The sequence below is a fragment of the Saccopteryx bilineata genome, chromosome 11, assembly GCF_036850765.1.
Source record: "Saccopteryx bilineata isolate mSacBil1 chromosome 11, mSacBil1_pri_phased_curated, whole genome shotgun sequence".
Taxonomy (NCBI): Eukaryota; Metazoa; Chordata; class Mammalia; order Chiroptera; family Emballonuridae; genus Saccopteryx; species Saccopteryx bilineata.
In genome coordinates this window covers 76484696-76504305 of record NC_089500.1, presented here as the reverse complement: position 1 = coordinate 76504305, position 19610 = coordinate 76484696, and the positions used below count along the sequence as shown (strand labels likewise).

General features: G+C 46.3%; 1 protein-coding gene across 1 annotated transcript in view; it reads right to left on the bottom strand.

Moving 5' to 3' along the window:
- SASS6 (SAS-6 centriolar assembly protein) overlaps window positions 1–19610 on the bottom strand; it is a 29000-nt gene that overhangs the window by 3134 nt on the left and 6256 nt on the right. Inside the window, exons 2-16 of the mRNA XM_066247607.1 lie at window positions 19178–19238; window positions 17915–17994; window positions 17403–17507; window positions 16188–16359; window positions 15498–15563; window positions 14599–14718; window positions 11678–11869; window positions 10545–10739; window positions 10353–10442; window positions 10097–10276; window positions 9685–9766; window positions 8920–9056; window positions 6849–6977; window positions 2357–2454; window positions 86–180 (exon numbers count right to left, since the gene is read on the bottom strand). Of these exons, the coding sequence (XP_066103704.1) occupies window positions 86–180; window positions 2357–2454; window positions 6849–6977; window positions 8920–9056; window positions 9685–9766; window positions 10097–10276; window positions 10353–10442; window positions 10545–10739; window positions 11678–11869; window positions 14599–14718; window positions 15498–15563; window positions 16188–16359; window positions 17403–17507; window positions 17915–17994; window positions 19178–19238 (1802 nt within the window). The remainder of the gene's footprint in view (window positions 1–85; window positions 181–2356; window positions 2455–6848; window positions 6978–8919; window positions 9057–9684; window positions 9767–10096; window positions 10277–10352; window positions 10443–10544; window positions 10740–11677; window positions 11870–14598; window positions 14719–15497; window positions 15564–16187; window positions 16360–17402; window positions 17508–17914; window positions 17995–19177; window positions 19239–19610) is intronic.

Sequence of the window (19610 nt, the reverse complement as noted above, 5' to 3'; positions counted from 1 at the left end):
GGACAGAAAAGACCATGTGTCCCGACTCAGCCTTCCCCACTCACTGCAGCCACACTGACCACCTGTGTCCGAAACATCTTCTCACCTGGGTGACTGAAGAGGTTCTGGCTGAGCCCACGTAACGGAATGCTATCTTCCCTTTTCTTCAGATATTTGGATTCTAGTCCTAAATTTTCAACACTTAAAAGGAAAAGAGTGTTTTAACAAAGTATTATTTTCTCTTTAGTAATTTTGAATGTTACCTAATCTATACACTACACATAATATACATTTGTAGTCTGTTCAAGACAAATCACATTCTTCAAAGATTTCTTACTTAAGCAATGATCCATACACAAGCTGAAGCGCCCTCCTCCCAACACAGAGGAAATCACGTGAACAGCACGCACAGCCCAGGAGCTGGGGTGAGGGCCGTGGAGGCGTGCGTGTTCTGTGCTGTGCGTGCTATAAACACGCGTGCATGCCTGGAGAGTGTTGGTATGGCGCAGGATGTTCCATCTCATCCTGTATTTAATCTTCTTTCACCAAAAGCTCTTCAAAATTTGTGCTTCAAAGTTGTCATTATTAGATATTAATACATATTTTAACAATAAGGAATTCTGATTAGATGAATACAAATACAATATTTCAAAAAAAAAGTATATACTTATGTTTTTTCCCTTTCTACCACTATATTCATTCTTTCCAAACCTGCCTATTGTAAACAGTTTCTCTAGCAGTATATTTGTAATAAGAAATTAAAAGCTCTTGCAAAATAATGGCATTACAACCTTAAAATTAAATGATGGTCTTTTCCCAAGTTTCCGAGAAGAGTTAAGTAGGTGAATAGGTATTTTTCCAATTTTAACATTTTTTTCTTTAATCTTCAATACCCACCGCCACTTTTTACTAGCTGACAACAAAAAACAAACCAGTTTTAAACAGAAAGAACTAAAAAAATAGCCGAGCAGTGCTAATTTGATGTCTGATTTTGTTCTGTAAATATGATTGTCACATTTTCTGCAAGTAAACTGGCTTCTGGTGTGTGTGACACAGTAAACACATAAACATGGAGCTCCACCATTGGTGGGAATTTTGGAATTCTGCCTCCTGAACAAGGGAGCATGAGATAAATAAAACAAACACACACATTTCAGGACCTCGAAGAATTCTGACCTTATTTAAAAAAATAAAAAAAGAGGCTCACAACATTATCTATTTTAATACCCATCTTGGTGGCAGTTTTAGAGGAGCCAATGAATCAAGGCCAGAAAGTTGGGACAAGGAACCTTTTTGTGCCGTATTAGTAATTCAGTTACAAACACAGGGAGGGTGACGGCTGATGACAAGGGCCAGCAGCCAGCAGCCAGCCAAGAGGGCCATCCAACTGCAATGAGGAGCAGATGATGATAAAACAGCATCAACGTGGAGACCACCCAGGGAGACAAGTCCACACGTTTGAGTTAATTCAGCCACAATTCACTGATTCAACGAACTTCACTATGAAAACGCTGTTTAAGCCATAAAAAACAGGACGGAATCTCTGAGCAGGCACAACAGAGATCACAAGTTGACATTAACGCTTACTTATGTTAGCTATAGGACAGTCCCATCAGCCTTTAAAAAACTTTTTTTAAAAACTGGTTTCAGACGGGGCTGGCGGGAGAGCAGCACATCTGCTGTCCCGCTGAGCGGTGCCCTCACACCTGCTGTCCCGCTGAGCGGTGCCCTCACACCTGCTGTCCCGCTGAGCGGTGCCCTCACACCTGCTGTCCCGCTGAGCGGTGCCCTCAGAGGCTGCCTCCCCGGGGCGGGGCGCCAACGGCAGCAACCCCGCAACCCTGGGGTGGGACGCGCTCTAGCCAGCGGAGCTCACTGGCCAGGGCCTTCCTCTTCGTCACCAGAGGGTTCTAGCGGGTCACTAGCTGGCTGTCACATCACTCTGGGAGCGTCACGAGAGGAAGACGGCCACGCAGGGAAATGAGACCCGGAGTGACAAAGTCTCCCTCTACTTCCCCAAGGACATCTGTCAGGGGTTTCAGCTACGTAGAAAATTCTTCTATATGCCGCCCTGCCCGCAGCCCCTCTGCAGAACCCACCCGGAGCCAGGCTGCCACTCACCCCCGCGCGAAAGCCTGAAAATTCTTCTATAAAATAAAATCTTACAATATAGCTAACAATATCCTACAGTTTGAAAAAAATAAACAAACATGAAAAAACCTCTTTTTTTTACAGCCAAAGGGATGGAACTGGAGTTGCATGATCATCAACTAAAAATGTCACAGATAAGTAGGAGCCATAGCTCTTCAAGCACTGATAAAAATTCCTTAAGATGACTCTCAAAACTGCAAACAGTGATTGTAGGTCGAGTACTTACTTCTCCTTGTCAGCTGCGCACGGCTCACTCCCGGTTGTTCCCAGCGGGACGTCTCCGAGGGCCGCGTTTGGTTTTGTAAACTGCAAGTTAAAGTGAACCTACGGAGTGAGAGACACCTCACGTAACTAAGTGACTGAGAGCCGAGGCGCTCCTCCATGGGGAGGTGGCCACACCGCCCCTGCGAGCAGAGGCCCAGGGCCGCCTCCAGTGCGCACACAGACACGTCTCACTGAGGAGGCTTCGTCAGCAGCAGCCTATCGCTCTTTGCCCAGAAGGTTCCTGCCACACGAGCTAGATGAACAGCAGCAACAGAAACACGAACACTAATACAGTGTCACAGCGCTACAGGAACCATGTTCTGCAACGACACATTCCCCACACGCTCTTTGAAAATTCTTTCCTTTTTAAGAACTTTCAATACCTATGTTATACTTAAGGATTCTCAATTAAGGCTAGAAACTTGAACTTTGAAATACTGTGCAGCAATCCAAACATCTCTGTAGAAGTCTGGACTGAAACCTCAGCACGGAAGACACAGAGGTATATTTAAAGCAGTATCGACTATAACTGAGTGGGTTTCACACCAGGAACATGTGAACGGACCTACATTAAAAAGTACAGAAACATAAGCCAGCATACATGACCACGTGGACACAGACACAAAAGCACAGGAAACAACACGATGTTGGCGAACCCCACACTGTACAGGCCAGGCAGACACGAGCGTGACAGGTAAAGGGATGAACGAGAGAGATGTGCAGCCAGACCTGGCGATCACGGTCAACGGTCCAAAGACACTAGTTTCCCCACACTGATCTACATGTTAATGTGATAACACTAAACACAAAGAATTTTTTAAAACAAGACAATGATTTGAATATTTCTTATAAAAAAACATGCAAAAAGAGGAAAATTAAGAGATATTAACACACAAGTTTCTGGCCAGCAGTCATACACAGTGAGAAACGGGACAAAACAAACAGAAGGGGTGCCCCCAGCACTGAATGTGCGGGACTGAGTGGCACCGCCCTGCAGAGCAGCGGGTCCCTAACAGCTGACCACGAGCCACCAGCAAGGCCAGCCGCAGGGGCTCCCGCGAGAGCTGCAGTCTGCACAGCGACGCGCACGCAGCTTCACCGTGACAGCTCCAAACGGAAGGTGTCACAAACGGCCGCCCGACGCAGATGGATAAGGACCGCGACACAGCCACGCAGACGCCGGCACAGTGCGGAGCATGAGCCCCTGCCGCACACTGGCCCGGCACGCCCCCGGCGCTGGGCGAGAAAGGCCAGGGACACCGCAGGCTGCGTGGTTCCGTTCACACGACGGACGTGTAGAGCACATGTATAGACTAAGAGCAGGTCAGTACTGCTTAAGGGGAAAGAGTGAATAAACTGCAAAAAGCACTAGGGAATGTTCTACTAAAATACGAAAAACGAGCATGGGCTGGATGTTGATTTTAGCGCGCCTCACAGGACGAATCAGGGGAATAATGACAGTGACTGAGGCCAACAGCAGACTGTCTGGAACATAAAAATATTTATGACATTTTATAAGGTTTAATATCCCAAACATAAGTAAAATTGATAAACAGAAATTTTATACATAAATACAGTAAAAAATGTTCCTCAAAAATCGGGACAGGCAGACACACTGCACGGTCGTGGGACAGCTGCTGAGCACGGGAGCCGCAGAAAGACGAGCCACTGGCCCACATTAACACAGCGCCCGTCAACGAGGGGACACAAGTGCGCTGGCTGCTTCACAGCGGGGGCAGCAGTCACCAAAGCAGGCAGTGATGACAGCCATCACCTGAGGTGTGAGAAGAAATCTGTAATTTTGATTTACATACATTTTTTTTCCTAAGTAAGAAGTGGAGAGGCAGAGACAGACCCCGCATGCGTCCGACCGGGATCCACCTTGCACGCCCACCAGGGGGTGATGCTCTGCCCATCTGGGGCGTTGCTCTGTTGCAACCAGAGCCATTCTAGCACCTGAGGTGGAAGCCATGGAGCCATCCTCAGCACCTGGGCCAGCTTTGCTCCAATGGAGCCTTGGCTGCAGAAGGGGAAGAGAGAGACAGAGAGGAAGGAGAGGGGGAAGGGTGGAGAAGCAGATGGGCGCTTCTCCTGTGTGCCCTGCCCGGGAATCAAACCTGGGACCTCCACACGCTGGGCCAACACTCTATCTCTTGAGCCAGCTGTATAGGATGACTTACATATATTTTTAATCTCATTCTTCAATTTCTATTTTTGAGTCCATTTTATTATTAATAACAGACCCTTATGAAGCAGTTATAAAGCAGGTGATACATTATAAGCAAACACATGAATGCACTCAAGCCCACAAGAGTCCAGGAAGGTCAGAACCTCCTGCTCCATTTACAGGAAAAAACGAGCACAGGCCGGATGTTGATTTTAGCGCACCTCACACAGACGAAGCAGCGTGAACCCTCCCTGCAGGCTCCATGCACCTCAACACTAACGTACACTGTACACAGTGGAGTAGCACAGTAGCACGCGCATGTAATTCACACATAAATATCCACGCCTCAGAGAGCAGGCTCTAAGTATTCTGTTTTCACTGTTGGGGACACATGACCAAAGGACATGGAGATCAATGACACAGGACACACAGAGGTCCTGCTCCTAGCTTTAAGAATGTCCTCGTTACAACGAGCCCTGCTGAGCTACCAGAAAGGAAACCCCGTTAGTTCTAAGTCATGTTCATTCCTGTCAACCTGCTCTTGTCCTCATTTTGGATATAATTCCTGGAAAACTGTTTAAAATAAAAAGCAATTTTAGGCCCTGGCCGGTTGGCTCAGCGGTAGAGCGTCGGCCTAGCGTGCGGAGGACCCGGGTTCGATTCCCGGCCAGGGCACACAGGAGAAGCGCCCATTTGCTTCTCCACCCCTCCGCCGCGCTTTCCTCTCTGTCTCTCTCTTCCCCTCCCGCAGCCAAGGCTCCATTGGAGCAAAAATGGCCCGGGCGCTGGGGATGGCTCTGTGGCCTCTGCCTCAGGCGCTAGAGTGGCTCTGGTCGCACCATGGCGACCCCCAGGATGGGCAGAGCATCGTCCCCTGGTGGGCAGAGCATTGCCCCATGGTGGGCGTGCCGGGTGGATCCCGGTCGGGCGCATGCGGGAGTCTGTCTGACTGTCTCTCCCTGTTTCCAGCTTCAGAAAAATGCAAAAAAAAAATAAAAAAATAAAAATAAAAAAAAAGCAATTTTAAATTCAATCATAATTCTCAAGAAAAAACTGACTCTGTGATGCAATCACACTTTGCATATACTGATATGAAAAACAAGAACATTCCTCTGACTGTGCACATCTAATTCTCCTCAATAAGCAGTGGAAGAACAATGAAATGCACCTAAATACTGTTTACATAATAATATTCTAGACATAAAAACTATTCTCAAAGTCCCAGACAATCAAGACTATGGCTAAAAATAAGCACAACCCTAACACAGCAAATTGACTTTCAAGGCAGCCCCCAAAAGTAACTTCAGAAAAAGGTCATAACAGCATTTTCAAAGTCCTCAATTTTATCTTTTATAATATATTGTTTTAAAAAATGTCTCCAAAAGGCCCTGGCCAGTTGGCTCAGTGGTAGAGTGTCAGCCTGGCATGGAGTCCTGGGTTCGATTCCCAGCCAGGGCACACAGGAGAAGCGCCCATCTCCACCCCACCCCCCTCCTTCCTCTCTGTCTCTCTCTTCCCCTCCCTCAGCCGAAGCTCCATTGGAGCAAAGTTGGCCTGGGTGCTGAGGATGGCTCCATGGCCTCTGCTTCAGGCACTAGAATGGCTCTGGTCACAACAGAGCAACGCCCCAAATGGGCAGAGCATCGCCCCCAGGGTGGGCATGCCAGGTGGATACCAGTTGGAGTCTGTCTGATTGCCTCCCCGTTTCCAATTTCAGATAAAAAAAAAAAGTGTCTCCATGATGTAGGGGGAAAAATCAATTTAGACCTGAAGTTAGGAATGAAAATAAGATCAGTGGTGCGTCTGGGTGGATGAGACCACCATGCACATAATCTATAAACCTAGAACATCAGTAATAACAATGAAGATGAAGAACTCCAACAGGCACAGAAAAGCCTCAGCAGAGAAATCCCAGCCTGGGGGGTTGTGAGCATGGGCGCCCAAGGCAGCGTCAGCGCGGCAGCCACAGTCCCCTCGAGCTGCCGCCCAGAGCCTGCGGCACAGCGCGCCCAGTGAGGCGGGAGCAGCAGGAGAGGTGAGCAGAAGGAGGAGTAACAGGAGACGGCTGGACAGGAATGGATGCAGTGTGAGCAGCGGGTGGGCAGACTGTCACAGATCCTGTGATTTGAGACACACCCCAGAGCACAGGCAGCGCTTCCTGTAAATAGACTCGAGATTTTCAGCGACATTCACCTCACAATCACCAACACTCAGCAACAGAACTAAATGTTTTGATGAAAAAGATTTGCATGTTAATAATTTGCCATATTAAAAAAGATTTGCTTACCTTTGGTCCTGAAACGGGGTGCATGATACTTTTGGCAGATGCAGGATGAGGGAAGGTGTTCTGGAAAGCGAATGTAGAGGAGACAGGATAACCAATCCCACAGGCTGGGTAAGTCAGTCTCCCATCAACCTAAAAGAAAAAAGAAAAAAAAGTTAAGGATGAGAAATTTTTTCTAAAGCAGGAGTCGGGAACCATTTTGGCCGAGAAAGCCATAAATGCCACATATTTTAAAATGTAATTCCGTGAGAGCCATACAACGACCAGTGTACGTGACACATTATCCAATAAAAATTTGGTGTTGTCCCAGAGGACAGCTGTGATTGGCTCCAGCCACCTGCAACCATGAACATGAGCGGTAGGAAATGAATGGATTGTAATACATGAGAATGTTTTATATTTTTAACTTTTTTTTATTAAAGATTTGTCTGCGAGCCAGGTGCAGCCATCAAAAGAGCCACATCTGGCTCCTGAGCTGTAGGTTCCCCACCCCTGTTCTAAAGAGTATCTGCTCATTCAAGAGGCGCAAGCTCCCGCTGTAGCGGCCGGGGTTAAGAGCGCCCCTGCTGGCCTGCCCGCACGCAGCACCAGCAGGCGCCTGGCCTCTTCCAGGGCTGCGCATGTGCGGGCGACCAGCAACGGCCGCCACTGGGCCAGGGCTCTGAAGCACTGGGCTCGCTCCGGCCTCCAGGTGGGCCACATCACAGATCAACAGACTAACCAGGGATAAAGTAAAAATTTTCTGCCAGACTGAGTAGAAACAAGATCATCAGTGTCTTTAAACTAATTGAGACAATTATTGGCTTTGCCAGTAATTTTTAATAGAGCAGCACTGCCAGTAACCGAGGTCATGAGGCATTTAATGAGGCCCACGGGCACACACCTGCAGCAACTGCCCCAGCGCAGCGCGTCAGAAGTGCTTCTCACACAGCTGTCTGTCACCACTCCTCAACTCTCACTGAGAACTAGGGGCTCCTCCCACACTTTTTCCAACTGAGCAGAAACCCTTGACTCTTAGACGCCAGCACAGCCTGACTGCTGGAGCAGACTCAACCGGGCGTCCGGATTTTAACTCCTCTGCCTCTGCAGCGCCAGGGTCCCAGGACACACTCCCAGGCGCACATGCTGATCTGAGCATGCCCTGCGGCTGGGCGGCCCCCACGCATGTCCAGGTGCACGCACGGAGGACCACGGGGTGGCTCCAGGAGGGCCGGTAAAGGGACTCGCTTACTGGACGGACTCATAGCCAGGCGCTAGACGAGCTAAGGGGCAGTTTAAGAAATCGGGGCTCAGCTACGATCGGATGCCATCAGGAAAAGGGGTGACAGGCTGTCTGGGTGTCCCAGTCAAGCTCATCTGTAAGGCAGGAGAAATGTGCTAGGGCCAGAGCCGCAAATGGCAGCCAAGCACTGGTGACCAAGGACCGGATGGCCGCCCCTTTCCGTGGCTTGGCTATGTCTGTCTCTGTCTGAGCTCAGACACGACTATCGAGCGGTCTTCAGCTGCCCTGACCCGGCAGTCAGTGGGCTTGCCCGACGCCGACAGTGTGAGCCCCGGGGCCCTGCCAGAGCGCCAGGCCAGCCCCCAGCTCCCTACATCTCCCTTCCCGCACAGGAACGGCACGCGGTCTGTCCTGGAAGCCAGGAGGCTTTATGTCAGAGCCACTTTTCTCCGGAACCTGGAGCCCGTGAGCCCGCAAGCGGGGCTTCTCTTTCTGATGGAATTCCGCTCAGCTCCCTTGCACTGCAGTTCCTAACCCGAGCCCACGTCTCACCTTGTCCGCCCTCCTGGACGCCTCCTAAATAGTGCGCGCGTGCGTGCACAACCTTTCAGCACACTTGGCATCACTTTAGTTAGCATTAATTTCTGTATCTACTAAAATCTTACAGGAAGTGATGCAGAAACGCAGCCTCTGTTAGGAGCAGGCATACCTGCACGTCCCAGTTCCCGCGACCTAAACTCCGTTGCCCCCCCCCTGCTGCCCCCGCATGTCTGCCAGCGCTGTTCCCTCCATCACAGGCCCGCCAGCCCGGAGCCACGCCTCCGGAAGTCCCTGTGCCTGCCCGTCACCTACCGCACCAGGGTTAGGGGACAGCCCACTCCTGGCCACGCTGCCGCCAGAATGCACAGATGGGGTGGTGGGAGGGCCCAGCATGTCCGGCTTCCTCACCAGCTGGTTCTCATTTAGTTCTTTGTTCAACCACGTGATTACTTACAGAACAAGAACAAGGGAAAGAATTTTATTAAACTATTTTTATGTTCCTAATATTTTAAACATTTAAGTTTTTACAACAATATAGATTAACTTAAACTTCTGCCATTCAAGATTCTTATTTTAGCAACTGCAACACAAGACTCCTTACTCTGTTACTATCTGAAGTATGTATTTCTGGTAGCCAAGGGTGTCTTTGAAGGCTTTGATTTCTAGAATATTTTACAGTTTACTTATACTTAAAAGTTCACACTCAGATCTGACAACCAATACTAGAAACTCAGAAAAATGTTAAAGGCTTAATTTTATATTTTAGTTTCAAGTACTCATATTATTGCTATATGCACATACAGCAATCAAAAAAATGGTAGTAAAGAATTTTAAATGTAAAATATAGTTAATATTTTCAATACTTGATTTTGCGTTACTGATACATGTGAGATAGTTTTTATAATGATGGTAACTGTAACAGGGAAGGTGACATAGTTAACAGAGTGTACTTCAAGCAGAATTATTTGTATATAGTAATATCCTGATTTCCCTAGACTTCTATGAATTCAAATAAAATATTCAGGTTAAGACTAAAACTACAAATTTCATTTAAATAAAAAGATCACACATACTTACACTTTTCATTATTTTTTAATAGCTGTTTGCTTTCTTCAAGTTTTTGAACTGTAGCGTCTAACTGTTCTTGTAATTTGCATACCTGAAATATGTCAATCCTCATAAGTATAATAAAGACTAAAATTAAAAATGAATATATTGCTATTAATTAAATGGTTGGTACCTCTTGTTATTAAATAGAGGAATCAGCTAACCTATGCAGTAAACACACACACACACGCACACTCAAGTTATTTGAGTCAGAAGAACTATGAAAAATAAGTTAACATCTATTGAATCCAGTCATGCTCTTCGAAAAGAAAAAGAATCCAAGCCAGTTTCTAACGTAACAAACTACAAATGTAAAACGTGCATGCGAGGGAACTGGCTGTCTACAAACAACCACACATGTGCAGTACGCAGTGTGAACTACCTCTTGCTCTTTACTTCGGAGACACTGCCCAACCTCTTGCAATTCCTTCTGTTCCTTCTGTAGTTTCTCTTCCTTTTCAGCCAGGAGCTTCTCTTGCTGAATGGTAACTGTGTTCTTCAGTTTCAATTTACCCATTAAAGTTTTCAGATCTCCTTGTAACTTCTTGATGATTTCATTTGCCTATAAAAGAGCTTCCTATGTGTACTTCTACATAATTCAACAAATATTAATGTTCTATTAATTTTTAAAAACAAACCTTAAGAAGTTCCGCTGATAGTGATTTTATGGTAGCTTCAAGTTTTCCTAGTTGCACCTGATTTTTCTCACCATTTTCTTCTAAAACCACCTGATACATTTGTAAAAACATGAATAATTAGGGCACTAGTTTAGGAAAAGCATCGCTCTATAACTGCAATCACCAATTTGTTAACAAAAACTTAAAATAGACCTTTTGTTCTTGGATTGTATCAAATGCTTCTTTTGTTCTTAAAACAAGCTGGTCCTTGTCCTTGATTTCCTGTTCTAAAACAGCCACTTTTGTCTGCAGCTGATTGATGTGCTTTTCTTTCTCGTGGCACTCGGCGTCCAACGTGGCGTTCTCTCTGCGCAGAGCCAGGACTTCCTGCTTAGCCCGCTGCAGCTCCTGGGGGAAGAATGAGCGCTGCAAACAGTGCAGTCGGCTCCTCCGTTCTCGGGAACTAAGATGTTTAAAACAGTTCTCAGCAATGGAGAGCTCTGCTCATACACTGGCCAGTTCCAGGGCTGAGAGAGAACAGTCACCTGGCCTACACTGAAGCATTCCGACTGCCCAGAGTACTAAAAGGCGGAAACGTCTTACCAGCTGCTGTGCAAGGGGAAGGGGTGGGGGTGCAGACGCCCACTGTCGGGACAGAATGCTGGCAGATCTGACCACACCGTCAGTCAGGTGTCAGTCTCTAAGCCTATGAGTGCGGGATGGGGGTTGGAAGTCTTGTGAACTAGAGCAACATGGTGACCTGTGTATTTAAATCCGACCGCCTTAACAAAATCTACGTTTTCTGGTAATTCATAACAATACAGAATAATGCTAGGAAAACGTCTACCATCAGTGCCAAAGCGCCAACAACCGTGCCACTGCAGCAAGACCTGTTAAAGTTTCTCTGCAGCCTGAAAAAAAGGCTGCAGTGAAGACAGGCCAATAAGAGAGAGGGCTCCAATCCTCATTCTTCCACTTACTGGCTGTGTGACCGTGGCCAAGTTACTTAACCTCTCTGTGCCTTAGTTTCACCACCTGTAAAACAGGCATAATAAGACCAGCACTTTAAAGGAACTGATCTGAGAATTAAATTGCTAACAATGATATGAATCAATATGTAAAGCACCTGCAACAGCACCCGTCACATGGCGAGCAGTCAGTAAGCACTAGCTTTACTATCACTCTCGTTAGCACTGTTACGACCAGACACTGAACTCCGCAGTCATCTGGAACGCGGGCAAGCGGAGAGAAAGGGCAGCCCGTCACCGGGCACCCTGCACCGTCTGAACTGACCGCCCCAGAGGGCTGTGCACATTCAGAGGGACACCACCACACAGGGGTAGTACCTCCTCGAGCCCGGACAGCTTGGCTTTCAGCTCCCGGATGGCGGAGTCGCCCTTGTACTTGCGCTCTGTGAGGTCTTTGTTGGCAGTTTCCAGCTCGGCCAGCCGGCTCTGCAGCTGCTGCAGGCTTCGCTGGTGGAGGAGCTCCAAGTCCTTCTTCTGCTGCTCATGCTGCTGCTGGTGCTGAACCTGCGCCTTTAGTTAATGCAATACATACAGGACCAAATTCAAAGGGGAAGAAGCCAGACAGACAGACAGACATGGGAAAACTAGTATTCTATATAATTATAAGGTTCTCCTGTTTTGAAGATCTATTTTCATTAATGGATTTTATGAAGGAGAAAGGTCAACATAGGCAAATTTACAATTAGAACCTCGTTCAGAGTTTCTGCTTCTCCTAAAGTCTAAACGCACACACGTTTAGATATAATGGTCTTCAAGTGCAGGGAAGAACAATATACGAATAAGTAAACATCTAAACTGCAAAACAGTATATATAATGTGAACCTATCTGTGCCTTAGTTTCACCACCTGTAAAACAGGCATAAGACCAGCACTTTAAAGGAGCTGATCTGAGAATTAAATTGCTAACAATGATATGAATCAATATGTAAAGCACTCACAAAAAATTAGTGGATACATAGGAACTTCTGGAACTTCCAGTATTTGCTTTAAACAGTTATATTGCTCCTGTTGTTTTTTTTTTACAAGTATCTGTGTTTTATATGAAAAAGCCCCAAATAAACTTGCAAAGTCAGCAAGGGGTTGTGCACTAGTTCAGTGGTACATTCAAGCAGTTACATTTTACCAAAAATAACATCTGCATGTGGGCTCTCCAAGGCCTGCTTGAACCTTACCATTACCACGTCTAAGTGATTGCTGTTGAAGAATGCTACCAAACCCTAAATACTTTTTAATAAATACTTTAGAAATAAAGTATAATTCTCTGATGATGAAAGTTATGCATGCCCTTAAAGGCACAAAGAAAGAAAGCACAAAAAACCGATAATCTCAGCCAGGGGGTCAACTCTGAAGATTTAGGACTATTCCTTTCCAGAGGTTCATGTATTCAAATTAACGTCACCCACACATACGCAGTAAACATATTTAAGTTTAATAATTAAAACCAAACTATTTATACAATGTAATCATACCTTTTATTCCCTTGCCATACATACTCTCAAATCATTAAAACCCTCCGCAAATCTGTTAGTAGCTGCCCAGTACTCCACCCCTGGCTGTACCTTCATTCATTCATACCTGCCCAACTGCGGACACCGACATGGAATTCCATGTTGTCACAGTTACAAATAAAACTACTCGAATTATTGTATACGGACACATCCAAACCAGATTATTTCCTAACGACCAATTACAGAACAAAGAACACACACAAAGACAAGCTTGGCACAAGCTGCCTGCCGCCTCCCACTCAGCGCCTGGCCCCGCCCCCAGGAGTGCCCCCTCTCTCTCCCGAGCAAACTGGACCTTCTTTGCCAGGACTTATACTCTGAGCCCAGGCCACCCGCTGGCTTGCTCCTTCTACCTCTGTGACTTAACAAATCAACTTGCGCTTGAAATGAATGAATGAATGAGTGAAGACTGCATTCCAGGAAAGTTGGAGCCACTGAGAGCTTCCTCCCACAAGTGTAGGAGAGGACTTCAGAATTCCCTCACATCTGGAAAACCGGGAAGAGGAGGAGGGAACGAGAGAAAGCGGGAGGGCACGCACAGAGAACCCAAGAGCAGCCCGAGAAGGCCCATGGAGCATCCAGGGCGAACAGAGGCCAGCCAAGGCGCAGACTGGGGCAGCCTATGCGTGCAAGCGGGCACACAGGCGGCAGCGCCTGCTTCTACCCCAGCGCTCACTGCAGTCCTGGAATTACATACTGTGTAAAAGAATGGGTGCAGGCCAGAATTACAACATTGACACTTTCTACTCTATCTCAGATGACTCTAATACACACGAACGTTTTCAATCCCTGCCCCACAGAGTACCTATCAGCAGGAGGAGAACTGAGCGGCCGGTTTGAAAGCCTAGAAGGACGGATGCAGGATGCACGCCCTCTTAGAAACTGCAGTAAGGAATGCACAACCCTCCGGCACTCTGAGGCCGTAATGTCCATTGGTATTTTACACAGGTATACCGCACTCCACTTCCAGGAACAACATGGTCACTACAGGATTATCTGCAATAACCAAAATTCTGAAGCATTTCAATGTCCACAGTTGGGTAAGCTGTTAGTAACTTCTTGCTGTATCCAAACAGTGAACACTCTGCAGCCACTAGAAAGTAACACCTGGACGGCTAGAGAACGATTTCTATGATGTCCTGTTAGAGTAAAAAAATTATAGCCGCCTGACCTGTGGTGGCGCAGTGGATAAAGCGTCGACCTGGAAATGCTGAGGTTGCCGGTTCGAAACCCTGGGCTTGCCTGGTCAAGGCACATATGGGAGTTGATGCTTCCAGCTCCTCCCCCCTTCTCTCTCTCCTCTCTCTCTCCCTTTCTGTCTCTCTCTCTCCCCTTCTCTCTCCTCTCTATAATGAATTAAAAAAAATTAAAAACAAAATAAAGAAAGTAGTTCTTTTAAAAAAAAAAAAAAAAATTATAGCCAATATATCAGCCAGGATCTCATTAGCATAGGACAAAACCCAATGTGTGTACACTTATCAACAATTATATATAACATGTATTTCAAACTTTATTAATATAAGCCAATACTTGTATATATTTATAAATATGAAAAGTCTGTAAAATCCTCAAATATTTACAGATGATCTCTGAGCAGTAAGACTTTGAAAGAAACTTGATTTTAATAGACTGCTGCAGCGTCTGAGCCTCTGTAGCACATGCCACCATCACAATTAGCCAGGTGGCGGAGAGCCACGACAAAGGACGCCCCAGTGTCTCCTGGTACCCTACCTGCAGGGCCTTCTCCCGCTCGCTGGTCAGCTCCTGGGAGTGCTTACTGGACAGTGCTGCAGTGTGGGAGGCCCACTCATTCCGTAACTTATCCAACTCCTGGGTTTTTTCTGATAATGTCTGTATCAGAGTTCAATAGAGAATATATATTAAGTCTCCTGCACAGGTTATTAGGTTAGAACACGGCAATATTTACAAGGGTATTAAAGAAAATGGAATTATAGCTCTTAGGACAGACTCAAAGATTTCCTGAGTGTCAGGAAGTCTTTCAAAGTTAGAACAAGAGCCGTGTCGGGCCCACAGCGGTGCACAGCCAGGCTCAGCGCCATCAGCCTGTCAGCTCACCCTGGCTCTCGGCCCAATCCTCTGCTCTGGCTCGAGGAATAGAGCACCTGGGCCATTTACAGACACAATGCCCAGCAGCACAGGCTCCCCGGATGGGCCCTGTCGTGCAGGACCCTGCATCATCAGTTTCAGGAACTAGGAGCAAAAAGGTGGTGGCTACGACTGAAATGATAAAGCTATCAGAGGAATTCATTCTATTCAATAAATACACAGAAGGGAGGGAGGGAAAGGTTTACAGGTCGGAACTGCAAGGTCACTTTAGACAAGAGGAACAAGGCGAATAGAGAACAGAGACGGACGTGTGAATTACACACGCGATGTTACTCAGTGAAGACCTGGAGGGAACGTGTCATGTGACGGGGATAACAAACATGTTGGGGTGGAAAAATACCAAAAAGCAAGCATGGGCTGCAGTAAGTCACAGGTGGAGGAAGGGTGGCAGAGAGGGAATGCTGCGGCAGCAAGCTTTGAGAAAACATACACAGCAGCCAGGATGGGAGTCGGCCACGCAGGGCCAACGTTTGGGTGACACAGATCCAGCAAGTCTGAGTTACCTTCTGTGTGAAATTCAGTTGCCTGGTAACCTCCTCTAGTGATTGAGCCAATGATAATTTTTCTTCCTGTTTATAAAAATAAGATGATGTAGCTTACAATGTAATCGCCTGTACTACTCAAACTGCAGCGAAGTGTAATATCAGCGCTCGCTGCTGTTAGGAACGCAGCCCCGGAGACCCCACCCGACTGCCCGAGTCAGAATCTACGTGCTGAGAAGATCTATGTACCACTCAGGTTGGGGTGCACGGACGTGGAACACTGGGCCCAGGCGGCTTCCTGAACACACTTAGGAGGCATCCCAATGTCGTTTCCTGGTGCCACCCACCCACCTCAGAAAGGGACAGAGCATGCTGTGATCGTCAAGACACTGTCATAGATTCATTTCATTTAAGATAGGCTAGGTATTTCTGCACGTGTCTATACGCTGATGAAACCATGACACCAGGAGTTTAAGAAACCTGCCCAAGATCACAGAAAATCGGTAAAAACCCTGGGATCTAAGATTCTCAATTCCTGGTACAGTTCTATCCTTATACCTTGAGCAAAAAATAGAATAAACTCATTACATGTTATAAAAACTTAACTGAAAATCTTTACTCAGAACACCAAAACTGAAAGCAGTATAGCTCTTCAGTGACTTATCAGTTGTTTGGTAGTTATTTTAAAAGAATAACAAATTTAAACCTTACCTTGCTACATTTCAAACAGCCTGCTAGAAACTTCTTTATTTCCACATCATTTCCAGGTAAAAGTTTTAGGGAGAGGTGGGTGAGATGCTTGAAAGGATTTGTTTCTACCACGTTCAGAAGGGCAGGAGAACTGTCCAGAAGAGCTGCTGGAGAAACCAACTGCAGCAAGAACCTTCAGGGAGAAAGTGTCACATTATAACCCACCGAACCGGGAGCTCTACTTCCATGGTCATCAGTGATTGGAAGGAGCAGGAAAAAGGCATCGTGGAACCCCAAGGGCCAACATGTAAGGACTCCCAACGGGAAAACTGGGTCAACTGGTGTAAATAGTAAAATGTATAAATCGGACAAGAAAAAAGACTGACAAACGTAAAGAATAAATGTCCTTGTGTTCACAAAGAGACAGATGAGAGAAAGCAAAAAACTAAAGAACCAAAAACTCAATGAAACCGTCAAAATAACTGGAGTAAAAACTCCTTACACTGAAAGCTGACAATTTAAAAGATTATAAGCATTTATCCTTTCCCATATGAACTTTCAGAGGAATCGATTCACTCTAATTGATGAGGGCAAATCATCATTATTCTATAGAATAATTATACCTAATTAGAAAGAACAGACTCAGAAAAGCGTACTTCTGTAGACCCTAATGACATACGCTATTCGGTCATCAGCCCTCACTTGAAGTTTGCAATGGTGAACTTGGAAACGAAAGGACGAGGCATTAGCATCTCATGAATATCAATACACACACAAAAAAGCTTATTTTCTGCTTTTTCCAAGTTCATTATCCTAACTAGCCAGGCAGCTCAGTTGGTTGGTGTTGTCCCAATGTGCCAAGGTTGTGGGTTCGATCCCCAGTCAGGGCACACACAAGAGTCACCAAATAAGTAGAACATATCCATATTTTTTTCTTTCTCTCCCCCTTCTCTGTCTCTCTAAAATCAACAAATAAAAAAATTAGAAAAAAATACATACTTGATGCTATTAAATATTTCAGATAATTTTAATAGCTTTATGAAAACTAAGGGTAAAAATTTCTGATTTTAATCATGAGATTAAATTAATTTAAGGTTCAGTGGAGCTCTGGAATCCCAGTTTTTAAAATAGATGGGGACACTTGCACTACACAGGAAGCACTGTGCCAGCGCCTGTCTCACAGAGAAGCCTGTGTCCCGAGAGCAGGGGCTGGCGTGGCGCTCTCAGGCGACCTACCTGGGGACTTCTTTGGCATGCTCCTGCGTGCACTGCTGGAGGAGGTCGATAAATTTCTGCGGGAAAGCCAAAAAATCTACCAGAAGACCTTGCTGGAATTTTAAACTACAGAGAAAACAGGAAATGTATTTTTAAAATATTTTTAATTACTCTAATTATAATTAATACCCTAAAAATTATTTTTTATTTACTGAACACCTATAATCAAGAAGTAAACTAGGGTATTTTGATTTTTTATATAATTTATTCAATGGGAGGGAAAAGTTCAATAAATTTAGCTAAAGATCCAAATTTCTGGGCTATTATTTTGAGCATATCTCTAAATAACCTATAAAATATCTATTTTCAAAAATATCCTGAATAATTATATATAAATAGTCCAGCATTCCCAAAATACCTAAATGTTCCTAATAGGTATGTGTTTCAAAAAGAATAGTACCAATATATTCATAAAAATTAAAAGTTGCTTATTCCTAGATTAAATATAAGGCCAAAAAAATAAATACAGTTACCTCTGAAAATCTTCCTCAGATATAACAAGGTTATAGAGGAAAAATGGGTCAGCATCATCAGTCAGGCGGATAACTAAATCCTGAAAGAAAGGTTACTTTTGAATGTGTTTATTGGATGGCACTTTCACAGTGACAAGCGTAGTCACCCAGCCCATGCCAGCAGTACCCTTCAGGGGCTGTGGGCCCTCCACTCATCTGCAGACTGAGGCCTCTCCAAGTGGCAAATACATCAGCAGAAATGACAACCAACCACCCTAAAAAAAGGGGCATCTGTCCCTCGGGCAGAGGGCGGCTGTCAGGTGACAGGCTGCCAGGGCCCCTTCGCAGGGCCTATGGGCTCCTACTCCAGATGGACGTGGCATGGAGCCCTGTATGTTTTCAGTTTCCAAGGAGGTCAATACCTTCCTCAAAGATCTTTTTCTAGACAAAGTTTACAGTGTGGCCGTTCATGCAGCAGCTAGAGCGGCCAGGACAGGTCACAGGAATGCCGCACTTCAGAGAACATCCGTGTAAGGGAAATGGGCAGGGCAACCCGGGGTGAAGGGTAGTAAAAAAGAATGAGGTTCTACTGGAATCAAAGCGACGTGTGGCTGAGGAACCATTAGGGGTCCTAAAAACCCTGAAGCACGTATGAACAGAGCTAGAATATGAAGAGGTACACGGCAGGCACGTAGGAAGTAACATGTATCATCTCCTCCCTAAACGAGCCATCTGGTATTTGCTGCCCTGAACGCCCTGTTCTTGAAGCAACTGCTATTGAAGTGCTCCCAGAACCACCCCAACGTGCTATAAAAGCTGCCGCTGCTCCTGACACCACCAGGTCCTTCACTGTTTAGGGAAGCGACGGCAGAAAAAACATAATCTCCTGCCCGGCCTCCCGTGTCCGTGTCCGTTAATAACTCGCACTTCGGAAGACCATCCAGGACGACGCTCTGAACGCTTCTCTTCAAAGGTGCAGTAAAAGGTTCACAACTATCTCCCGTAGACAGGTAGTTCACTCCGCTCTCACACGCACAGCACGAAACGCGGGCTCCGCAGGGCAGTCGCACACTCCAGCCTCCTAAGTGCCTGGCAAACCTAAGGCCCTTCTTGCGTGCTTTAACTATGCGCTACTGTAATCTCTCAGTTGCTATCTTAGCAGATTCTACCACTCCAGGTCTGCAAGTTACAAAAGCAAGATGTATGTAAAAACAGATACCACATTCCTAAAGAAAATACTTATCTATAATAGAAATTATATTTTTTAGTAAAATGAATACCAACCTTTCTGTGAACTGGATTAGAAACTGATTGCAGCTCAATGCTCACTCGAACGCTTACTCTCCTGTGTGAAAAGACAAGCCCCACCGTCACTCACAGACACAGGCAACAGCGATCACTATCACTTGTATCACCTGCCCGAGCTCCCCGGGCTCTTCCCCTAGGGCATACTGGGAAAGCGCCAGCTCCCCGGGCTCTTCCCCTAGGGCATGCTGGGAAAGCGCCAGCTCCTCGGGCTCCTCCCCTAGGGCATGCTGGGAAAGCGCCAGCTCCCCGGGGCTCCTCCCCTAGGGCATGCTGGGAAAGCGCCAGCTCCCCGGGCTCCTCCCCTAGGGCATGCTGGGTAAGCGCCAGCTCCCCGGGGCTCCTCCCCTAGGGCATGCTGGGAAAGCGCCAGCTCCCCGGGCTCCTCCCCTAGGGCATGCTGGGAAAGCAC